Source organism: Ambystoma mexicanum, chromosome 8 (genome assembly GCF_040938575.1).
Source record: "Ambystoma mexicanum isolate Mex_15411 chromosome 8, UKY_AmexF1_1, whole genome shotgun sequence".
Lineage (NCBI taxonomy): Eukaryota > Metazoa > Chordata > Amphibia > Caudata > Ambystomatidae > Ambystoma > Ambystoma mexicanum.
In genome coordinates, this window is record NC_090929.1 from 1,235,616,671 (window position 1) to 1,235,637,098 (window position 20,428).

Consider the following 20,428-nt stretch of genomic DNA (forward strand, 5'->3'; position numbering starts at 1 on the left):
CTAGAGGTCCGGGGAAGCAACAGGGAGAACCCAGAAGCTGGAAGAAGAGGGCCAGGGACCCTGAAGCAAAGCTGGAAGTGTTGTATACTTAGCAGTAGAGTGAACAAAAGAAATACAACACTACAGTGCGAGTCTGGGACCCGCACCCATATGAGAAACCCAAGTTTAAAGTGACGAAGATTAAAAGGGTCTGAAAACCTGTGAAAGAAAGAGATAGTCCATGAGAAAACACTGGCTTGGCAGCACAGTGAACCAAGCCATTCTGCAAGTCTGGGAATCACACCCATATGAGAGACAGGGATTAAGAGGGTCACAAACCCTTGAGCTGTGATCCTACACTCTATATAAAACTGTGCCAAGTTGGAAGGATAAAGAAGCGTGAACACATGATGCAATCATGTGTGAATAGCCCAGTGACTCTTCACCAAAAGGTAAGAAGGGGCTCAGAAGCCCTAACGGAACGGAAATAAGAAGACTATGGGAAAGAAAAGCATAACCCTAATATTGGCATCCTACACTTGGTAGCGGAGCGTACCATGCTGGTAGGATAAAGAACTGTGAAGCCAAGAAACAGTTCCTCAGGAGTTACGCAGTGAAATAAGATAAGACAAAGTCTAGGGAAAAGGAGCACAACCCTAGCATTGTAATCTTGTTTTTTAGAACATTATTTTGCATAACGTTTTACCAGACAGACTGGGAACTTTTCTGTTGGTTGAAAATACAAAGAACACTTTTTACTTTGAGAAGAGATCATGCTTGCACAGTGGCTTTAGATTATTAGTGTTAGGAACAGAGGTAGGGTTTGAGAAACGACAGCGACAGTGTTTTTAGTTTTGGACTTCCAGATAATTTCACTAATACTAATTTCCTTTGAGGTAGGGAAACCCGTCTTAGCTTTAGGGATAGAGAGGCTTTTTTCCAAACCTTTCTTAAGTAATAAAAGTCTATATCCAGAAATATGCCCCCATTGTGTCCAAGCCTTACCTCTACACCCTTATAATATATATATATATTATATTATACTACTTTTCTAACGACCACTGATATTCTTTGCGCCCCGAACAATCTGCTGTTTCCTTACTACTCTTTACATGCACTAGTATCTGGGTGCCCAAGCCACATCACCTTTGCCATTTTGCAGACTCACTACAAACTGTGACACCTGCAGTGAAATGTTTACTCCAACTCTACGACCCGCAGGCGAACCCTTGACACTTTACGTCACAGTGCTCTGTGCAGAGACAGTGTGTCTGTTTCACGGGTCATCGAAAGGCTAGCAGCAGATCAATCAAATTAATGTGACATTTAACACGCCCACCGTACACTGGAGGTTGCTGTTCCTTGTTTTCCAGTGGGCCTCATACAGCCTGGCGTGCTGCAGCAATATATTGGTAGGTTTGCACAGCAACTCACGTAGTCACCAGGACTACTTCAAATGCGGTAGCCTACCGTATTCATCCGTAGGGCTGGCGACAGGGGCGGTGTTACCAGTACACAGAGGATTCCCTATGCATGTGCATAGCTGTGCAGCGGACAGACGTGCGCTCCCACACCTAATTAAAAGTGCATTCGAAGATGCGGGCATGCGGCCAGTACTGGAGTCCTATGAATACCTGCATTGTGATTGCACATACGCCGGCCAGGTGCAGTCTCCCTAGGAAACCTCCATATTGCTTACCTGCAGTCATCTCGGACAGTAATGTGCGGCACAGACTCACCATGCATTGTTACCACAAAAAGAGAAACCACTCACACACTCACCAACACTTCTCATGTACACCTTCAATTTCTAAGATACACCGACACTATTAGGAAAGGGAAGGGGTAGCACAAATGGAAACATACACAGGGGAATTTGGGCTTTCACCAAGTTCGTCATGAGGGCAGCCAAGGAATCTGTGACAAAACATTGTTAACGGGACGTTATGGTTCAGTTGTGGTACCAAAAACCTATCACTTTTACACAAAACACTATGCTAAAGCAATGTCCCGGTTACAGTGCCCTACTAAAAACCTATGAAATGCACTAACAAAAAATATTGTTAAAGGGACGTTATGGTTAAGTTGCGCTACTAAAAACCTCTCCCTTTTACTCAAAAAACTATGCTAAAGGAAGGTTCTGGTGACAGTGCCCTACAAAAAAATGGCTGTATAGGAATTGTTTGAACTACAATTTTTCGAATTACAATTGACCTTTGCACAATTGGAAACCTGACCTTTGGAAACCCCTGCAAACCCCCATTATATATATATATATATATATATATATATATATATATATATATATAGCCAATTGTGCAAAGGTCAATTCGGTCCCTTGACTTTCGATCAGTTCGGTCATTCAAACAATTGTATTTGAACAATTTGAGTAATACCCTAAAAACCTATCAAATGCAGTGGAACAACTTTGGTAAACGGACATTATGCTTCAGTTGCCCTAAGAACAACCTAGCAAATTCAGTGCAAAAACTTTTGTTACAGGGACGTTACAGTTACTTTGCACTAACGACACCCTATCCACACTATGGTTACAAGTAAAACCGAAACCCCCCAGAAATTCACCAGTTATGGTAAGCTAAGCAACCATAACTCGCGCCACCACTGTGCACTGCTAAGACTAACACTGATGGCATCAAACATGACATAACAAATGTCATTGATGTCTACCGGTAAGCTTGCTAGTACCGTTGTTTCCGGACCGGCATATTATGAGTTCTGCAAGTGGGTGTCTTTCAGCCCGCCAGGTCTGACCTGGCGGGCGGAAAGGCACCCGCTCGCAGACCTTGACGGATGAATCGGCACCATTCATGAATGGTGCCGGTGCATCCGTCCTCCCCATCCCAATGGGACTTGAATGTATGGGGAGTAACATTTTCCGACGCCCGTCAATGGGCTATTACTGGGACCGCCGGGGCCGTAATTCCCCGGTAAGTCCACATTGCCGGGTGCCGGAAAATTCATGACTCCGGTATTTATCGGCACGGCTACCGCCAACCTTGTAATGACCCCCATTACATCCATTATAGTTAAATTAAATCATTCAATAGCTCTGGATCCTAACGGAATAGCAAATTCAGCATTAAAAGATTAATCTGATCAGTGTTCCAGATAAGATTTTGGAGTGGGAGTATTTTACTCCCTATTTTTAAAGTTGAGAGTAAAATGATTTTTTACAGAGTAAAAATGTAAGTCCAAACCGAAGGGAGTATTTTACATGCGAGTAAAAATGTTTTAGCTGAAAAACAGAAATGTTTTTGTAATATTTATTTCTTTGCACCTAGTTATTCATGCACATTAAAATATACATGTTTACCTCTTCCAATCAGGCAGTTATAATTGTTTGTTTATAACGCACTTAATACCGGAGAGCAGTCTCTAAGAGCAAGCCCAGGATTCGAACCTGTGTTACTATGCGTTGTCTTGTTTCCAACAAACGCGTTGCCCCTGAGCTATCCTCCTGACTTAAATTAAAATAGTAATTTCTTCCTGTGGTACTACGTGCATTACTGTTCCGAACATATCCATGGCTATCTGTGAGGGTGAAATCAGGTACGGAAGATTGTACATGTCTTTTTACTATTTTTTGTTGGGAATATTTCGACTCCCTATTTTTATTTTTTGGGATTATTTGCCAATTCCTAGGGAGTAAAAAAGTGTCTGATACACCTATTACCTGTAGGGCTGGGGTGCACGTATGCTAAACCTTCAGGGGGGCCCACCTATCCCTTCAAATTTTGGGAGAGGACTAACTTCAGAGACTGTGCGTGGCAAACTTACCTGTTGGGAGCATCTCACTTCTTTACACATTCTAATAAGACTATTCTAGAGCAGCTTGAATGTTAAAGTTAACTCCCCCTTCACGCCGGAAACCACATACTTAAGGACTGCTGTGAGAATGAGCTGTCTCCTGCCACACCATTCTAATCACTCCCCTGACATGCAAGTACTAACACCCCATCACGATTTCAATTGCCTAAAAATGTCTGCATATGAAAGAAAGTTGCTAAGAATGAAATTCTTTACATTTCTAATTGCAGGGCCTTTGTTAACAGTGAAGCCCTAAGCACTGTTTGTCTGTTTCTTATGCTGTCCGGCCACAGCCCTTTAGGTCACCCAGGTCATGTCAACATAGCCCAACATTTTGGCAGGGACTAAAGCCTGATGTGCCCAATGGTCGTTGCGCCATTGACATAGCACATGGCAGGGGCCCATTCATCCCTATACATCTGGCGGTATGTTTGTCACTTCCATTTATAGGCTGGTGCGGAGCACAGTTTGACTGCGTTTGGTGACTCTTATCGAGTCTCATGACAGGAATTGACACATCGCTCCCGACTGTACGTGGTCTCTGCACATACAAATACCTCACTTCAAGTAACGTTTGAAAATGGAACAACTTGATAGTATCAAAGGGTAAGGCTGCCTTTCCATGGCATTACATTCCCATCCATTTCAGACCATCCCTTTCAATGAAAGGTATGAATAAACTCAGCACCCAGTGTCAACACCTACCTTTATCTTTGTGAGAATCTGAGGCAGACAGACAAGAGGACAGTATGAGACAGCTTGTACTCCTCTTGGCAGGGTTTCATCTCGCTGCTGGGGCCCCTTGATGACTTGTGTTGCAGTTGCTGCATGTGCGGATATGTGGTCCGCCCACTTACAAAGTCAAATTCCATCTCCACGCAGCACACCTTCAAACTCCAGTTGCTAAAAAAAAGGCCAATGGCTTTTGACTGACAGCAGACCCTGGCTACATACTGGCCAAAGTCTGAATTGTTGCACTATGTTTGGGTATAGGTTTAGTGAGGTAGACGGACCAGGCCTCTGACGAAGGCCCTGCTCTCCCCAACCAAGCTAGACAACTCGAAAGGAATCCCCGAAGTTGCATTGCAGAGTGTTAATGATTCAGCCTGCAGTGCCATCTAGTGGAGGACAGAGGAAGCTATTTTTAATGAATAAATACAGTGAAAACTTTGCGTAAACGTTACGCAGCGCAAAATTAAATGTTACGGATTTGCTATAATTACATGTGTAAAAAGGCACAATATGCACCTTATCTGGAGGGCTGATCTGATACTGGAATGTAATATGTTATACTCTTTTTGGGGAAGTTGTGCACAGCACCATAATTCCATCCTCATGGCATGGCACCTTCTCTCTGGCCGGCCTCCTTTGGCCCTGCGCCACTACCCACCTGCGAGGCAAAAAACCTTGGGGTCATCTTCGACTCCACTCTCTCCTTCTCCACTCACATTTCGGACATCTGTAAAAAGTCCAACTACCAGCTGCACCTCCTCAGAGGTATTCTTCCTTTTCTCACCTTCCCCCAGCGGCTCACTGTCTCGAGAGCCCTTGTTCTCTCAAGGCTGGATTACTGCAACAGCCTCTTTCCAACCTCCCTGCCTCTGTTTTGCGCCCTCTGCAACTCATCCAGAACAGAACCGCAAGACTTATCCTTGGCCTCAAGCCCATGGACCGCATCTCTCCAGTGATGAAATCCCTCCCCTGGCTCCCTGTGGCTGCAAGGATCAAGTTCAGGACCCTCTGCATTGTCCACAAGGCTTTCTGGGGCCTGGGACCTTCCTTTCTGCAATGATGCCTACCCAAATACTGTCCTTCCTGAGCCCTCCGCTCATCTACCTCCAAACTTCTGCGTGTGAGCGAGTTCTCCAAGCAGTGACTTGGAGGGAGATCTTTATCCCCAGCAGGGGCCTCCCTCTGGAATAGCCTCCCTACCGCCCTCCGTCTTGAACCTGATCTCCTTAAATTCCGGAAACTCCTTAAGACATTCCTCTTCTCCTCCTCCTTCTCTCTCCCTCTTCTCAGCTAACCTCTCTCTCTGCTCTATCCCTCTCTCCCTCCTTTTCCACACAGCTTGCTGACTGGCCGCCGGGTGTACCTCAGAGTCTCACAGGTCCCTGGCACCCTTGCCAGTCCCTGCGCACTTCCTCCGGGCTTGCGCTTGCCTCATTGCTACTGTACTTGGTCAATCACCCATGAGAGTGGCTTCCCTCAACACTTACCCCAGCTTCTGACTGACTGGGGGCACTTGGACTCCCCCCTGCATGTGTCCCCCTCCCTCTCCTATACCGTCTGTGCACTTGCACAATCTGAAAGTACCATGCCTTGAAGATCGTCTATCTATCTTCCCTGTCTGCCCTCCATGCATGGTGGCACCTCACCTCAATGCACTTGGAAAAACTGCAGAATCGTCATCAGACCTATTTGCTGTTATCTACACTGTTCATTGTATCATATGCACTTACTCTGCCTGTGCAGACTTTTATCATTCAGAAATTCAAGGGCTCTGTATGACTGTTTTTCCCCTTGTTCCCTCCCTCCTTGAGTGCTTTGAAACACTTGCCTTGTGTATAGGCACTTTACAAATAAACATTACCATACCAACATTACCATAAGGCCAACCTTGTTACAATTTATAAAAAGGGGAAGAGAGATAACTCAAACTACTATCGATCGATGGCAATACTAGATGTCGCAACCAAGGTATTGGCCGTAATTCTATTAAAGCATTAAGATACCCTCTCAATTGAATTTGGTAGAATTACACAAGGGGGTGGGGACAGTAATCAATAGCCTTGTGAACTTGCTGAAAGAAGACTTTAAAGCCTAATAGTCGACTCATGCATATTATATATGTAGATTTTTCAGATGTATACGATCTGCCCACAAACATTTTGTTCGCGGGCAGACCGCCCGCATTAAAACTGCTTGGGCCCCTGTTTTGACCTGCATTGAAAACATGTGCCCAAGCAATTTTTGGCCCACGCATCCATTGTTAAGGATGCAAGGGACACCCATGCAACTCCCTTTTGACCTACTTACCTGAACATGTGGAGCAGGTGACACCCCCACAACTCCCGCTCTTCACGTTCTGGTAAGTAGGTCAAAAGGGAAGAAGGTTAAAAGGTACACCTATAATTAGGTCAAAAAGACCTAATGCACAAAACTGAACAAACAAATTGGGTAATTCCAGATTTTTCATCAGCATTCAACCAAGTACATAGGAAACACTTTTTCATTCAAATTAAAGAGACAGGGTATAGATGAAGGCCTATTAGCGCTGATAATCTTTTTATGTGGTGTTACGGACATTAGGGTTTGTTTGAATATGGAAGGACAGACTAACTGGGATATTCTAATAGAACATGGCCTAAAACAAGGCTGTGTTTTAGCCGCATACATCATCAATTTATAGGTTTCAGATATCAGAGAGGCGGTGGAGACCTTGCAGAATTTACGCCAGGAATTGGGTTCCATCATTATTGCGTGGCTGGCTTAAGCTGGTGATTTTATTTTTGTGATCAAACCTCAATAGGCCAGCAAAGAATCCTTTACTCTGTATGGTATGGTGCAAAAGTAAATGTGTTAGACTTCAATGTTTCAAAGATTGAGGTTATGTTAGTAGTAAACATAAACATCCTAGGTCTTATCTACTAGAGGAAGTTATATAGTAAATAACAAGAGATTTGGTGTCAACAAAGGAAAATTAGAAGCTACAGCAATAAAAAATTGAAATAAAGTAAATTTTGGAGATGAAGCCAAATCATAGTACATTAAAACGTTTGATTTGGATTTATCAAACAAATAGAATTGAATATTGATGTTTTAAAATTTGAGGAAAACAATGATTGGGAAAAAATGAAGATTGTTAAAAGATGTGTCAGTAGAATTGTGCTGCCAGGTAGTAACATTTAGGTCATTTAATTATGCTTCAAGAGTATGTGAACCATAGGCCATCAGTAACTGGGTGCAGCCATTATGATGAATCTAGCAATATCGCCACTTATTCTCTGGAGGGAAGCTTCTCTTATGTGGCCACGGAATGTGTCCAGGGAAAGGCAGAAGCTACCTGACTCTGACCCTGGGGGTGGCTATCTGAGGGAGGACCACATAGGGGAAGACCAACTACAGAGAGATAGGAAAAACATAGACCAAAATAACCTGGCAACCTTAATTCCACATGACACCTATACACCTGTAAAACCGGTGCGAACGCCGACACACACCAGGAACCAGGAGATTGTGAGTTGGAATGCAGAGGCCCAAACGGGCGGTGTGAGGAGGAACTGAACCGAAAGCAGTCTGCCGCTTCATTGTGGACCCTGTAAAGGGCCAAAACCTGAAGAACACAAAGGTCATGTGGGCAAATAACACTAGAAACAGAATCCACCCTTATAGGAGACCCTTATGCCCTACTTGCAGGAGAAAGGCCATAGAGACTACATTACCCAGACTTCTCTGGGCCAAGAACTACAGGGACAAGCCCAAAAGGGGCGGGTCTCACGCGCGCATGTGCGCACGAACAACCAAAGCACGGGGCTTGTGCTTGAGCTCTCGACGGGAGAAGACGTCTCCTGAGGAGCTCCGTGTACAGGGATCAGCATGAGGGGCCACGCCCCAAACATCCTCTACCCAGGCCCCTCGCCGGAGAAAGCTAAGTAGTGCTTACACTAGGGGGACTCCAGCTGCATGGGGGAGAACGCGCAAAGCCGTGACGCCACACCGCGGGGCCAGCACGACCAGTGAAGGCTGCCTGGGGCACGTGCAGGGAGGGCTCCGCCCATAGTCCACTGTCCCCCTGCTTCAAGACAGCTAAGTCTCACACCTTGGCACCGGAGCATGACCCTGGCAAATTGCACGCATAAACGCTTGGCAGGCCATGAGCACAGAGCAGTGCATAGTGATTTGCATGACAATTAGCTGCGGGAAGGAGCCACGTAGAACAGTGTGGTTACACCGCCACAAGTCACGTGCGGCAGACCGCACACCCTAATGCTCATAAACAGGATCGCTCATGGGTCCACGACCCAGTGAATCCACCAGTACAGTGCGGAGCCACATGCGGCTTAATTCCGCATGTGCCGGTACGTTATAGGCATAAACCCGTGCACTAACTCATAGTGCTCCGCACTGCTTAGCGCACGCAACAGGGTGAAATTAACGAATTGCATGCTGGCAAATTGTTGATTGGAGTGTGTGATGTAACACACAATATAGTAACTCATTGCTCTCTTGCAGCGGTAACACGCTCCAGACAGACACTGGACTTGAGAGTACGCAGGCAGGAGGCTAGTACTCACCCCAGAGAGAAGTCTCTTTCTAACTCTCTGATGTGCATTGTATGATGTGAAGTGTATGATTATTGTGTTATCCATTGTCCCCTTCCCTATCCACCTCCCTTCTCCTAATCCTCTCACCGGTTACCCTACTGCTGAACCCATCCAACCATCGTGTTCCTAACCCTCTTTCCCTGCTGAAAGTCTCGGTGTCTTGTGTAAGGTCAGTCTTGCAAGCGCCCAGACTAAGGAGGGGATGGGTGGTTCATGCCACTCCTGAGCCTGATGTCTGAAGTTGTGACAGAAGCACAAGCCCAAGTGTATCAGGCTCCTGGGTGGTACGGGCCAACCAGGTCATGGAGGAACTTACGAAAGTCCTGCAAGATTTGCAGGCCGAGCTCGCTGCCACTAGGCAGGATTATGCGGGGTTGGCCACTCAGGTGCGCATCTTAACGGCGCCGGACTCTCCTCTTCCCAGTGGTACAGCCGCCCCCACCCCAGTTCAGGTCCATGTTTCCCCAGAACCTGTAGTGCCCCTAGCTCCGCCGGAAAGATACTCTGGGGACCCACAAAAGTACCAAACTTTCCTTACCCAATGCAAACTCCATTTCTTAACAAAGCCAAAAGTGTTTAGGACCATCCAGGCTAGAACAGCCTTTGTTATTTCTTATCTAACGGCGGCCTGAGCAAACCCTTTGGTGCAAAGGTACGATGGGGTTCTGTATGATTGGGAGGAATTCCAAGCTGAGTTTGGCAAAATCTTTAACCGCAAGGCGGCGGCCATGTGCAAAGACCGTGAATTGTTAAACTTGCGTCAAGGGAGTAACGAACTGATCACGTACATTACCCAATTTAATCGTTTAATGGCGGAAGCAGAATGGCCCAGTGAGAAGCAGATGTCCCTGTTCTATCAGGGGTTGAGGGCTGAGCTTAAAGATCTCATTGCCCTAGTGGATCCTCAACTACAGGACTGTCCAGCAATGATGGACTTGACCTTGCGTTTAGATCATCGCCAGGCTGAGCGTCGTGGGGACAAAAGACATGGAGAAGCACGACCCATAGCCAGATTGGAATGTTCTGATGGTTGTTCCTCCCACTGACTCCTCATCTATGATATTCAATATCCGCAAACAGCTGCCTTCAGAAACATTTTCATCACCGGGATGCCCAGAGTGACTCTGCATCCACACCACTAGCGACTTTATTTGCCCTGCGTCCAACGTGACAGCAAGGCCAGTATATATGTTGCCACGCACCCTGACCTCTATTATGCCCATTTTCACTAGCACTAAGTGGCTGGGGGACAGCAGAATAGATTAGGTACATATGCTATCTGCCAAAAGGCAGGTTGGGAAAGCGATCAGGAATCCATGGGATGAACATCAACCAGAAAGTACTGTGAGGGGTCAGGTATGGAACTCGGATAGAGTGAGTTCATATTTTTGGCCATAGACTTTTGTTAAACAAAAATGGGTTTGGAAAATACCTCTTTGTCCCTACTCTAAGAGGTATTTTCCCTATCAAAACAAAACTAATGGGTCGGTCCTTTGTCAGAATATCTGAAACAACCAGTTCTGTGTCCAACGTCCTATTCTGATCACATTCTAAAATCAACTTGAAGATCAAAGGGAAATGTCTCTGGTTTTGAAAAGTGTACAAATGTTCAAAAGAAGAAATGTTTAACTCCAAAATAAAAGTTCCAGGTAGATACAGTTCAAAACGGTAATTCCGTTCCCTTGGATTTCTTTTCATTCAATAGCAGTTCCTTGAGTTTCTTTGAATCAAAAGAATTGGTATACAAAGTAACTGGATTGACAATCTGAATCTGGGTGGACTGCATGGTGTACTCCCCTGCCGGGCTTCTTCCACTCCTGGATATGTTTCACTCACACTCCTTGGTTATCTCTTGTTATAGCTTTGTCAGGATTTTCTCATGTAATCTTATTTCATATATTGTCCAGCTAGAGCTTGCCTGGCACACGCCATTGCCAGGGCTTGTCCTATATGTAAACACTTTTGACTTGCAAATGCCTCGTATACTTCTCCTGCCAGGGCTTTATTTGTATGCAAACTATTTATTCTCATATACTTGTTCACATACACTTGTGACTTGAAACACCTGTTATACTCCTGTGCCAGGAGTTTCTTTACTTGCAAAACAATTGTTCTCAATACTTGGTTTCATAAACTTGTAACTTGAAATGCTTGGTATACTCTCCTGCCAGGGCTCTTCCTTACGTGCAAAACACTTATTCCCATATACGTGGTTTCATATACTTGTAACTTGAAATGCTTGGTATACTCCCCTGCCATGGCTTTCCATGTGCGTACTGCGCACACTTGCAAACTTGACAGTCCCTCATTATTATATTGTTCTGTCTCTTTAAGACATAAGGCACGTTTTGTTCCATCTCATTCATATCATTTACTACTGTTTCCTTTTGGTACCATGCTGGGTATGCCCCGGTGTCCCCTCTTCCCTTGGGCAGACTGACCGGGTGACTGGAGCGGGAATTGGCTCTGCGGTGGTGAACTTGTAGCGGTCTGTCGGCATCCTGCATTTTACTTTCACGCTTGTTGCCTCTAAATTGTGGCTCCCTTACTTCTCATGGCTCTTGTTTGCCGGCTGCACATTTCCCTGGACTCCAGTGGCACGGAGGCTGTTCTCTGGTGTAGTTGCATGCCAGGAAGCTGTTTTTCCTGTTCAGGCATTTCCGCGGCGTACTGATTCTGCCTCCCTTGGGTTCCTCTTATAACTCGGTTGGCTCCACAGACCTCGCTCACACTTGGCAGTCCCTCGGTCAACTCAGAGCAGACAGGAGTTCTCCGGGCTGCTTTTCTCATCAGCCGATTTCCCAGTTTAAATGTCCCGCCGGCCAAAATGCGCTCACAACAACTACAGCGCAGCAAATGTTTTAGGCCTTTCGTGATCTTCATTACTCAGCTCCTCTTCCTTGTGGCAGTACTTTCAGCATTAGAAAAAGGGAAGTCAGTTTGTGATACCTTATAGGTAGAGTCTGAGGAAGTGTCCTTGGTAGGTTTTAAGGGGGAATGATGAGAGCTATAACAGCATGACATTAAGGCACAAGGAATGGAAGGGAAATCCTTAAAAGGAAAAGTGGAACACCATGTCTCATCCGATGATGTTGTGAGACTGCCCCGTGAGTCCCCCCCCATGTGATCCTTCTTCATATAGCCACCCCCAGGGTCAGGATCAGGTAGCGGCTGCCTTCCTCTGGCCACACGGGAAGAAGCCGCCTCCGGGAAAGTAGTGATGACATCATCAGATTCATCACATTACATTACCAAAAGGCAAGTCATTTGTTATTCTAATGGATTGTTCATCATCTATGATAAACTCCCATAGCAATATGTAATCCTGAGGGAGGGTGGAAGAGCAGGAAGACCCTACCTAGCCTATGCAACTCTGGAGGACTGCCCTATCAATCCGACTCTCCTGCCCTGAAAGGGAATCCAAGCAGTAATGTTCGACAAATGTGCAGAGAAGGGGACATAGCACTTGGCAAATCTTCAAGACTGGAAACCCCCCCTCTGCAGGTCAGAGTTGGCAGTCAGGCCTATGGCTAAATGAACCCTGTGAGGGGATAGAAAAGAAAGCTGGACACAAAGTTGTCATGTTTTTGGTTACAGACTTTTATTTAAATGAAAATGGGTTGGGAAAATGCCTCTCTGACCCTATTCTAAAGAGGAGATTCCCTAGCCAAAAACCAAAAACTAAGGATCTGTCTGTGTCTGGAAGCAAACACCTGAAAAGTCGTCCTTGTGTCCAAAACGTCCTATCCTGACCCTCACACTACAAACAAAACAAGAAAGTGTGAAAGGAAATGTCTTTAACCTGATACCGGCAAAAAAGTATTCATAAATGAAAATGAGAACAGCTCCAACAAAAATGTTCTCCAAAGTGAAACACCTTGGACCCAGAGGGTGGTTCCCTGCCCCTGGATCCTGAAATAGGAAAGCAATGTCTCTTTTACTAACAGTTCCTTTGTGTCTCTCCTTGATTCACAAAGTTCCCGTGAGGCAACAAGTTCTGTAACAGTCTTTCCTGAATACAAGTTTTTCCTTTGTCTAGCAAACACTGTTTTTTTTATTTGTTTTTATTTATTGAATATAGTTGAAATTACATCAACTTTTTCAATTTATACAGATTAGAAAAATTCATAAGCATAACACTGTATTTCTTTAGTATTTCTTGTAGCTTTGCAATTCACCTGGAATACTCCCCTGCCATGACTCTCTGTGCAATTCCAACTACCTGGTGTACTCTCTTGCTAGGACCTCTCTTGTGATTTCACTTGCCTGGTATACCTCCTTGCCAGGACTTGTCTTGGGTTTCAATTGCCTGGTATCCTTCTCTGCCAGGACTTATCTTGGATTTCATTTGCCTGGTATCCTTCTCCTGCCAGGACTTTTTAATACATTCCACAATTCCTCTGTGTCATCGAAACTGCACATACTATTCTTGTCTCTGTATATCTGTCTGCGGTAATGTTCGTTCAAACTTTGGCCCACCATTGCATTGCATGCCTCTGTATCTTTTTGGGGCTTGAATCTGTACAATCGTCTTGTGGTTTCTGTGTTAGCAATTTCATAAGATTCAATTTGTCATTGGCGCGATCGCCGGAATGACCCGGGGTCCCCACTTGCTTTGGGTTGACTCATTGGTTATCTCTAGAGTCTCTTGTCATGTTTGTGCTTCTGCATCGGCTTCGAACTCTGGATTGTGCAGACGTCCTTCCGGCTTCCTTTGCGGCTCCACAGTCACATACCTGCTTCCCTTCAGGTACCGGTATGGAGAACGCTGACTCTTTGAGCTGCTGAGCGCCCAGGAATTCTCTCGCATCTCCACAGCACTTCCTACTCGCGCTCCATATTTCCCCCTTCTGTCTTGGTGGACTCCTCTGCTCTGCCACACTGGTATGTGTCTCCCGCCCTTGAAAGCCTCTGCATAGGAGCCGTCTTCTCCTGCACAGCCACACTCAGTAGTGCGGTTGCCATCTTTAAATGTCCCGTGCACAGGTAATTCTGTAGAACAACTGGTCTGCACATTGAGCTTCAGCCTGGTGTTACCTTGCACCAACTCCTCCTTCCTCCTCACCTCAGTGCGGTGATTATGGGAGTTGGAGTCCACGGGAGTCATTGGACAGTTTTTCTCAGTGGTTTTAAATGAGAGAACATTTTCACATGAAGGTACATGAGAGGCAAAAAGGGTTTTGTTGGAACTTTGTGTCTGGGTGAAAGATGGGGTTTGACCTAAATAATATTGGGAAGAGGTGTCTTTACTTCCTCTACAAGTGGGAACAGACAGCTGGCAATAGGCCATTAAGGTCTTGGGTATTAGAGGGTCTTCCTCAAAGGGGGGGGATACTGCGTCTCATCCAATAAAGTCATGCCATCTCCCCGGTAGTTGTTTCCTCCCATGTGATACTCCCTCATATAGCCGTCCACATGGGAGGATGTCACCACCGGGGAATCCGTGATGGCTCCATTGGATTCATCACAACCTTGAGACCCCGGGTACATCTTTCCCAGCCATATCGAAGCATTCCAAGATGCAGAGGACGATCCACCTTGATAGAGTCTGATGTCACAGCCCTACCAGCGCCAGAATAATCCACAAAAAGCTGATCATCTTTCCTGATGTCCCTCATCCGGGAGATGTAATAGCTGAGGGCCATCAATGGGTCAAGTCGATTAAAATTGCTCCTCATCCTTGGATGGGTGAAGAAGAGGAAAACATATAGAAATATGGATAATTTGAGAGAGATGGAAATCAGAGGCAACCTTTGGGAGGAAGGGCAGCCTCACTTTCAATGTCACTTTCTCCTAGGGCTATTTAACTGATAACGCCTCACGGAAGTGATGGCTGCCAGGAAAATCATTTTAAGGGTGGGCATTCTTAACTGACATGAATGTAGGGGCTCAAACGGGAGTCCATTGGCAAAGTCATTACTAAATTGAAGTCTCACGCTGCAACAACAAACTGGCATGGGAAAGTTGGTTGCACAATCCCCACAAAAAATACAAAACAGTGGGGATCGTGAAGAAAGTAGCTTGCACAGGGGTTCTTTTAAAGACCGAAAAGGCGGCAAAGTACCCCTTCACAGTACCAATTTGTAGGCATGCCCAAGCCAAATAAAGCATAATTTATTAAACAGAGAACGTAGAACAGATATAGATGCCTCTCCTAACACCAAGCAGAGAATTTACACCACTACAGTTATAAATGGGCTTAGTGGCTGGCCCTCTAGCTGAAAGGAATACATCTAGGACGTCATCCGACAAATCACACTCCTTGTATCTAATCCTTTCAGGAGTGTGGCATGATGGAGTAAGGAGGCTGACGAGGTGGTATTATTTTGGCCATAGACTTTTATTCAAATAAAGAAAAGAACCTGCCTCTTCCTATTTCTAGAGGGTTTTCCCTTATGTCAATCTAGAATAACTCGGGTGTTCGCCAGGATGTAAGTCAAAAACCAATATACCATCCGCTGTCCAAACCAACTATTCTATCCTTACCACTAAGAAATAAACCAAACACAAGGATTCAATGAACTTATTATCAAAGCCACCAGAAGAATGCCTCCCTTCTCCCGATGAACAATCCAGTCTTCAGCTGATTTAACAGCAGTCTCTTGCAACAGGGTCTGATTTACCAAATACACTTGAACCAGGATAATTACTCCCTTCTCCTGGTCTATCTGGAAGAGTTTGGAGAATGTTCTGTGATAGTTCTTTCTACAAGTCTTTACTTCTTCCCAAGCATTTGCTAACAACAGAGTTAAGGCTTCATCCACTCTTCTTCTTATAGTTGTCAATTTGTCAGGACTTTTTATATCTTGACTTTTAGGGAGATTACTCAGTTCTTGGACCGTCTGGTATCTTTAAGCTGTGTTGGGTTTCCTACTGTGACGAGGGAGTACACTTCCGAGGCACTCTTGAGATGTATGGTTTCTCTTGCCACCACTGTGACGAGGGAGTTTACTCCTGCCCCTGATGCACATTTTATTTTGCAGGTTCCTCTGTAATCCGGGAGACTACCCCTTTGACTGTCTTGACTCTCGTTTCCTTGAATAGCTCTAGTGGGATGAGGGAGATTACTCCAGAGAAATGTCTGACCATTTGCTTTCTTGGTACCACCACTTTGATGAGGGAGATCACTCTGGAAGAATACTTGACTCTTGATTCTCTGGTTATCATTACGTTGATGAGGGAGATCACTCCCGAGGAATACTTGACTCTTGTGGCTCCCTAGACCCCACCTCACTTTCCTGCAACTCCTGTTACCTGTCGCTTCACTGGGGAGAGCTACCAGTTATTTCCAGGGTCTCAGGTCGCTGTTGGTTCCAGACGCGCTCAGCGCGTTTTCCTGCTTCCCTCCTCTTTGGTCGTTGCTGCTCCACAGAGCCGTTGTTGCTGCGGTTTCGCCGCATTTTATGGACCAGATGGTCCACCACAGAGAGGCCACGCCACCGCTGGATTCCTCCTGCTTCTGCAGCGAGTCAGGGTTGTTCCAGCTTGTGTGCTTCTCTTCAGCTTCCTCTTCTGAGACCGACTGTCTCTTGATGCTTCGGGCAGCACGGGTTTGAATTTCCTGGGCCGTCCAGGACAGGTGGAAGCTTCCCTCGCTGCTCTTCCTGCTCCTGAACACCCCCAGTTCTTCCTCTAGATTTATATTGCTGTGACCGCCCCAGCAACTTGTCAATGTTTGCCATCAATGCCTCTGAAGTTATCTTCATGCCTCCTGGTGGTCACCTCGTCACATTACTGTGGTAATCCCTTCCACTGTTGTTTTGTATGTTTCTTTGGTTCTTCTTCGTCTCATTCTTATCTGTTCTTACAGGTGAGATAGTAGAGACTTCACAATAACACACAGTAGTAGTTTCAGGTTGGGAGGGAGACGGAGTCAATAGGGTCATGGCACAAGGGTTTAGGGAGGTCTTCAGTCCTTCTACCCATGAGGGGAGTCTCTCCCTATGAGGTCTTCCTGCTTTCAACCACCCCTAGTGGGACTATTGGGTAGCACCCTCACCTCCCTTGCTTCATAGGGAAGGGCTTCCCTCTGAGGAGAAGTGACAAGATTGCATGAATCGTCACAGCAGCCAAGCATCAAAGTTCAGGAAGCTGAGGTTCTGGTGTAGATCCCACCCCCTCCAGCTCAGAGAGCAGATCCACGCTCGACAGAAGGCACCAGGGAGGACAGATAGACATGTCCAGATGCTCTGGGTACCACATCCTCTTCGCCCAGTCTAGGAGCAATCAAAATCAATGTGGACCCGAATAGGCACAGCCTCCTGAGAACCAGTAGAATGAAAGAGATTGGCAGGAATGCTTAGAGCAGGTCAAAATCCCATTCGATCTCAGTGCATCCCCCAGAGCTCCCTGACGAGGGCATTTCCTAGCGCAGAGCTAGCACTTCCTGTTGATACTGGAGGCAAAGATGTCCACTTTAAGTGTCCCCTACAAGGAGAATATCTCCTCCTGAGCTTTCTGGTACAGCTCCCACTCATGGGAGGCCGAAGTTTGCCTGCCCAAGGCATCCTCTATGACACTCTCTGTCCAAGCTAGATGGGCTGCTGAGAGAGAGACTGTTTTACAGAGCCCGCAACCACAGTCGTATTGATTCTCTGTACAGTGGCAAGGATCTCAATACCACTTCGCTCGTTGAGGTAATGCCTGGCCACTGTGTTGTTTGCTAGGACCAGCACGCACTTGCCCCACTCTGAAGAAAAGAAGGCAGTCAGGGCCAGCCTGTGTGAATGGTAAGCAGTGCTTCCAACTGAAATTAAACCCTCCCTGACATGCTTACATGTTGGGAAGGGTTCAATTGTCCTTGTACACGCTCCCTGCCATGCTGTCATGGCAGGGAACGTGTACAATGAATCCCTATTGGGTCCACCTGCTTTATCAATCAATCAATCAATCACTTCTATTGTGCACTTTCACCAAAGGCATCATGGCGCATTTGAGAGATACTGGAGAGACTAGAGCGGAGAATCACTTGAATAGGAAGGTTTTTAAATTTTGCTTGAAAAGTACGAAATCCACTGCAACGCACCTGAAGTGGCAGTGGATTCCTGAGCCTGGGCCCTGCGATGGAGAAGGCCCTGCCGCTGATTCGCTCATTGTGGTATTTAGGAACGCACCGGAGTGCTGCATCAGTAGATATAAGGCGGCGCCCCAGCGTATAGCTCTGTAGCTTCTCCTGAATGGCCCGGCAACCTTTCCTACTCAGAGGTTGGTGGATCATGCACGAGGCCTTAAACTTGACTCTGGCTGTAACTGGCAACCAGTGCAGGGACTGACGTGCCTTAGAGACATGCTGGTCGACAGGAATCTACTGCACTAATCAAACTGCTGTGTTTTGCAGCACTTGAAAATGTTGAATAAAATATAATGGTTGTGCCAGATAGATAGTGTTGCAGCAGTCAATGCTCCCGTTGATGCAAGATGCAACTACTTGGCCATGGAATTGCACGGGAAAAAAAGGGAGAATTTTCGTAAGCTGCTTCAGTTTAAGGAAGCCTACCCAACATACTGAATTTATCTGGTTCTCCATGGTCAGGGAAGTGGGTATTTTGATGCCCAGGTTCTGAACCACTTTGGCAGGTTCTGGCAGAGGTCCAAGTGAAGACGGGCAGAATTCAGAGGTCCAGCTCGTCGTGGCCTCAATCGGGCCGACAATCAAGACCTCAGTCTTCCCAACATTTAATTTAAGCCAGTTGGCTTCCATTCAGCCTCGGATAGCGTCAAGACAACTTTTTAGTCTTACTCTAACATCAATCTGATTCGGGTCTAACCTAAACAGAATTTAGGTATTGTCTGCATAGGAAAAGACCTTGAACCCAAATGACTGAATGAGTGTCATTAAGGGCCAGATGTATAGATTACACAGCAGCAGAGACAAAGCCGAGCCCTGAGGAACCCCACAAGTCACTGCGTCAGGAGAGGATCGATAGGGAAGGAGGGAAACCCTTTGAGAACAGGCACTCAGGAAAGTGCAGAACCTATCCAAGACTGGCCCAGAGAACTGTGCCTCTTTTAATCTGAATAGCATAAAGCTTGCAGACTCCATAGGGACCGCCAGCATGAAAATCTATGCTGGTGCAGATGCTAGAACATTTGTATGACAGAGAGGAAGGGAGAGGAGGAAACGCAAGTTGCGCTGCATCGCTCCTCTTTGCCATACAAATAATTGAAAATGAGCCATTGAGTGATTGCAAGGCGTTAAAGCCTTACTCAAGGCTTTTACGCATTGCAATCGAGTTATGGCTGAATTGAAAATGAGCCCCATTCTGGCCAAACTGTCAGGCAATTGCTTCACTATTGGCTGTTACGACAATGGAAATGTAACAATCACTACCATCAACATGACCATTCTACAATTTATGTTGGCTGGCTTTATGTTGTTGTTTTCACTTATATTTTTGGACATTATATATTTCAACATATCTAGCTGCGAAGCAAATTATTTGTTTTTAATGTCACTATTGTATTTTTGAATCTGCAATAAAGTCACAGCACGCTTGATAAATTCATGTGAATGTTGGACTGAATGTGTAAACAAAAACAAAAGAAAAATGATGACATTAAATGTAAAAACAAACCACTAAAAGTTATATAAAACACAACAATGGAGAGCATTGTGCTCTCTGAAGGCATAGCACAGAGCAGCCGTGGAACACTACAAGACACACATTGAGGTATATTAGTGCTTCCCTGTTATGAGAGTCTAATTTTAGTGTGTGTGCTCATTTACAGGTAGGCTGAAGGATGAGGAAGATAGGCCTTGAAATAAATGCATTGGAATTCCTTAAATATCAGACTTCTATAGTTGAGAAGATATCATACTCACATTTGGCCAAATTCACCATTTGCTTGTAAATTACCATGCAAAAATCATGTATTGTTTTGAATTGTTCTTTACTATTAAAATCAAGTGTTTTTGTGGCCCAATAAACATTCTCAGTTCTGTGGAAATACATTTTGAACCAATTACTTGATGAGTAGCCAAGAAACTGTTTGGATCACTGACTAAACATAGAAGGAGCAGCCTTTACCTTTTCCAGATGCTTTGGCAAGTGTTGCTGTCTCCCCGGGGCTTGTTCTGCCAGGATTGTTGCCAAAAATAGACTTCCTGCTTTTTCTTTCTTTTCCTCTAGCAGATCCACATGGGGTTAGAGTTGAAAGGCCTGTTTACATATAAAAGGAATAATTAACAAGTGATTAAGACCAAGAGGGCCCATACATATCAAGCTGCTTTTTACATTATATGTTAAGGCACCAATTCCACATATCACCTAGTACACAGGTTTTTCAATGGGATT

General features: G+C 45.5%; 1 protein-coding gene across 6 annotated transcripts in view; it reads right to left on the reverse strand.

Moving 5' to 3' along the window:
* Window positions 1-20,428, reverse strand: part of PLCE1 (phospholipase C epsilon 1) — a 3,624,599-nt gene that overhangs the window by 764,294 nt on the left and 2,839,877 nt on the right. For all 6 annotated transcript variants that reach the window (XM_069611343.1, XM_069611341.1, XM_069611340.1 and 3 more), the window contains one exon: window positions 20,162-20,293. In XM_069611343.1, coding sequence (XP_069467444.1) covers window positions 20,162-20,293 — 132 coding nt within the window. The remainder of the gene's footprint in view (window positions 1-20,161; window positions 20,294-20,428) is intronic.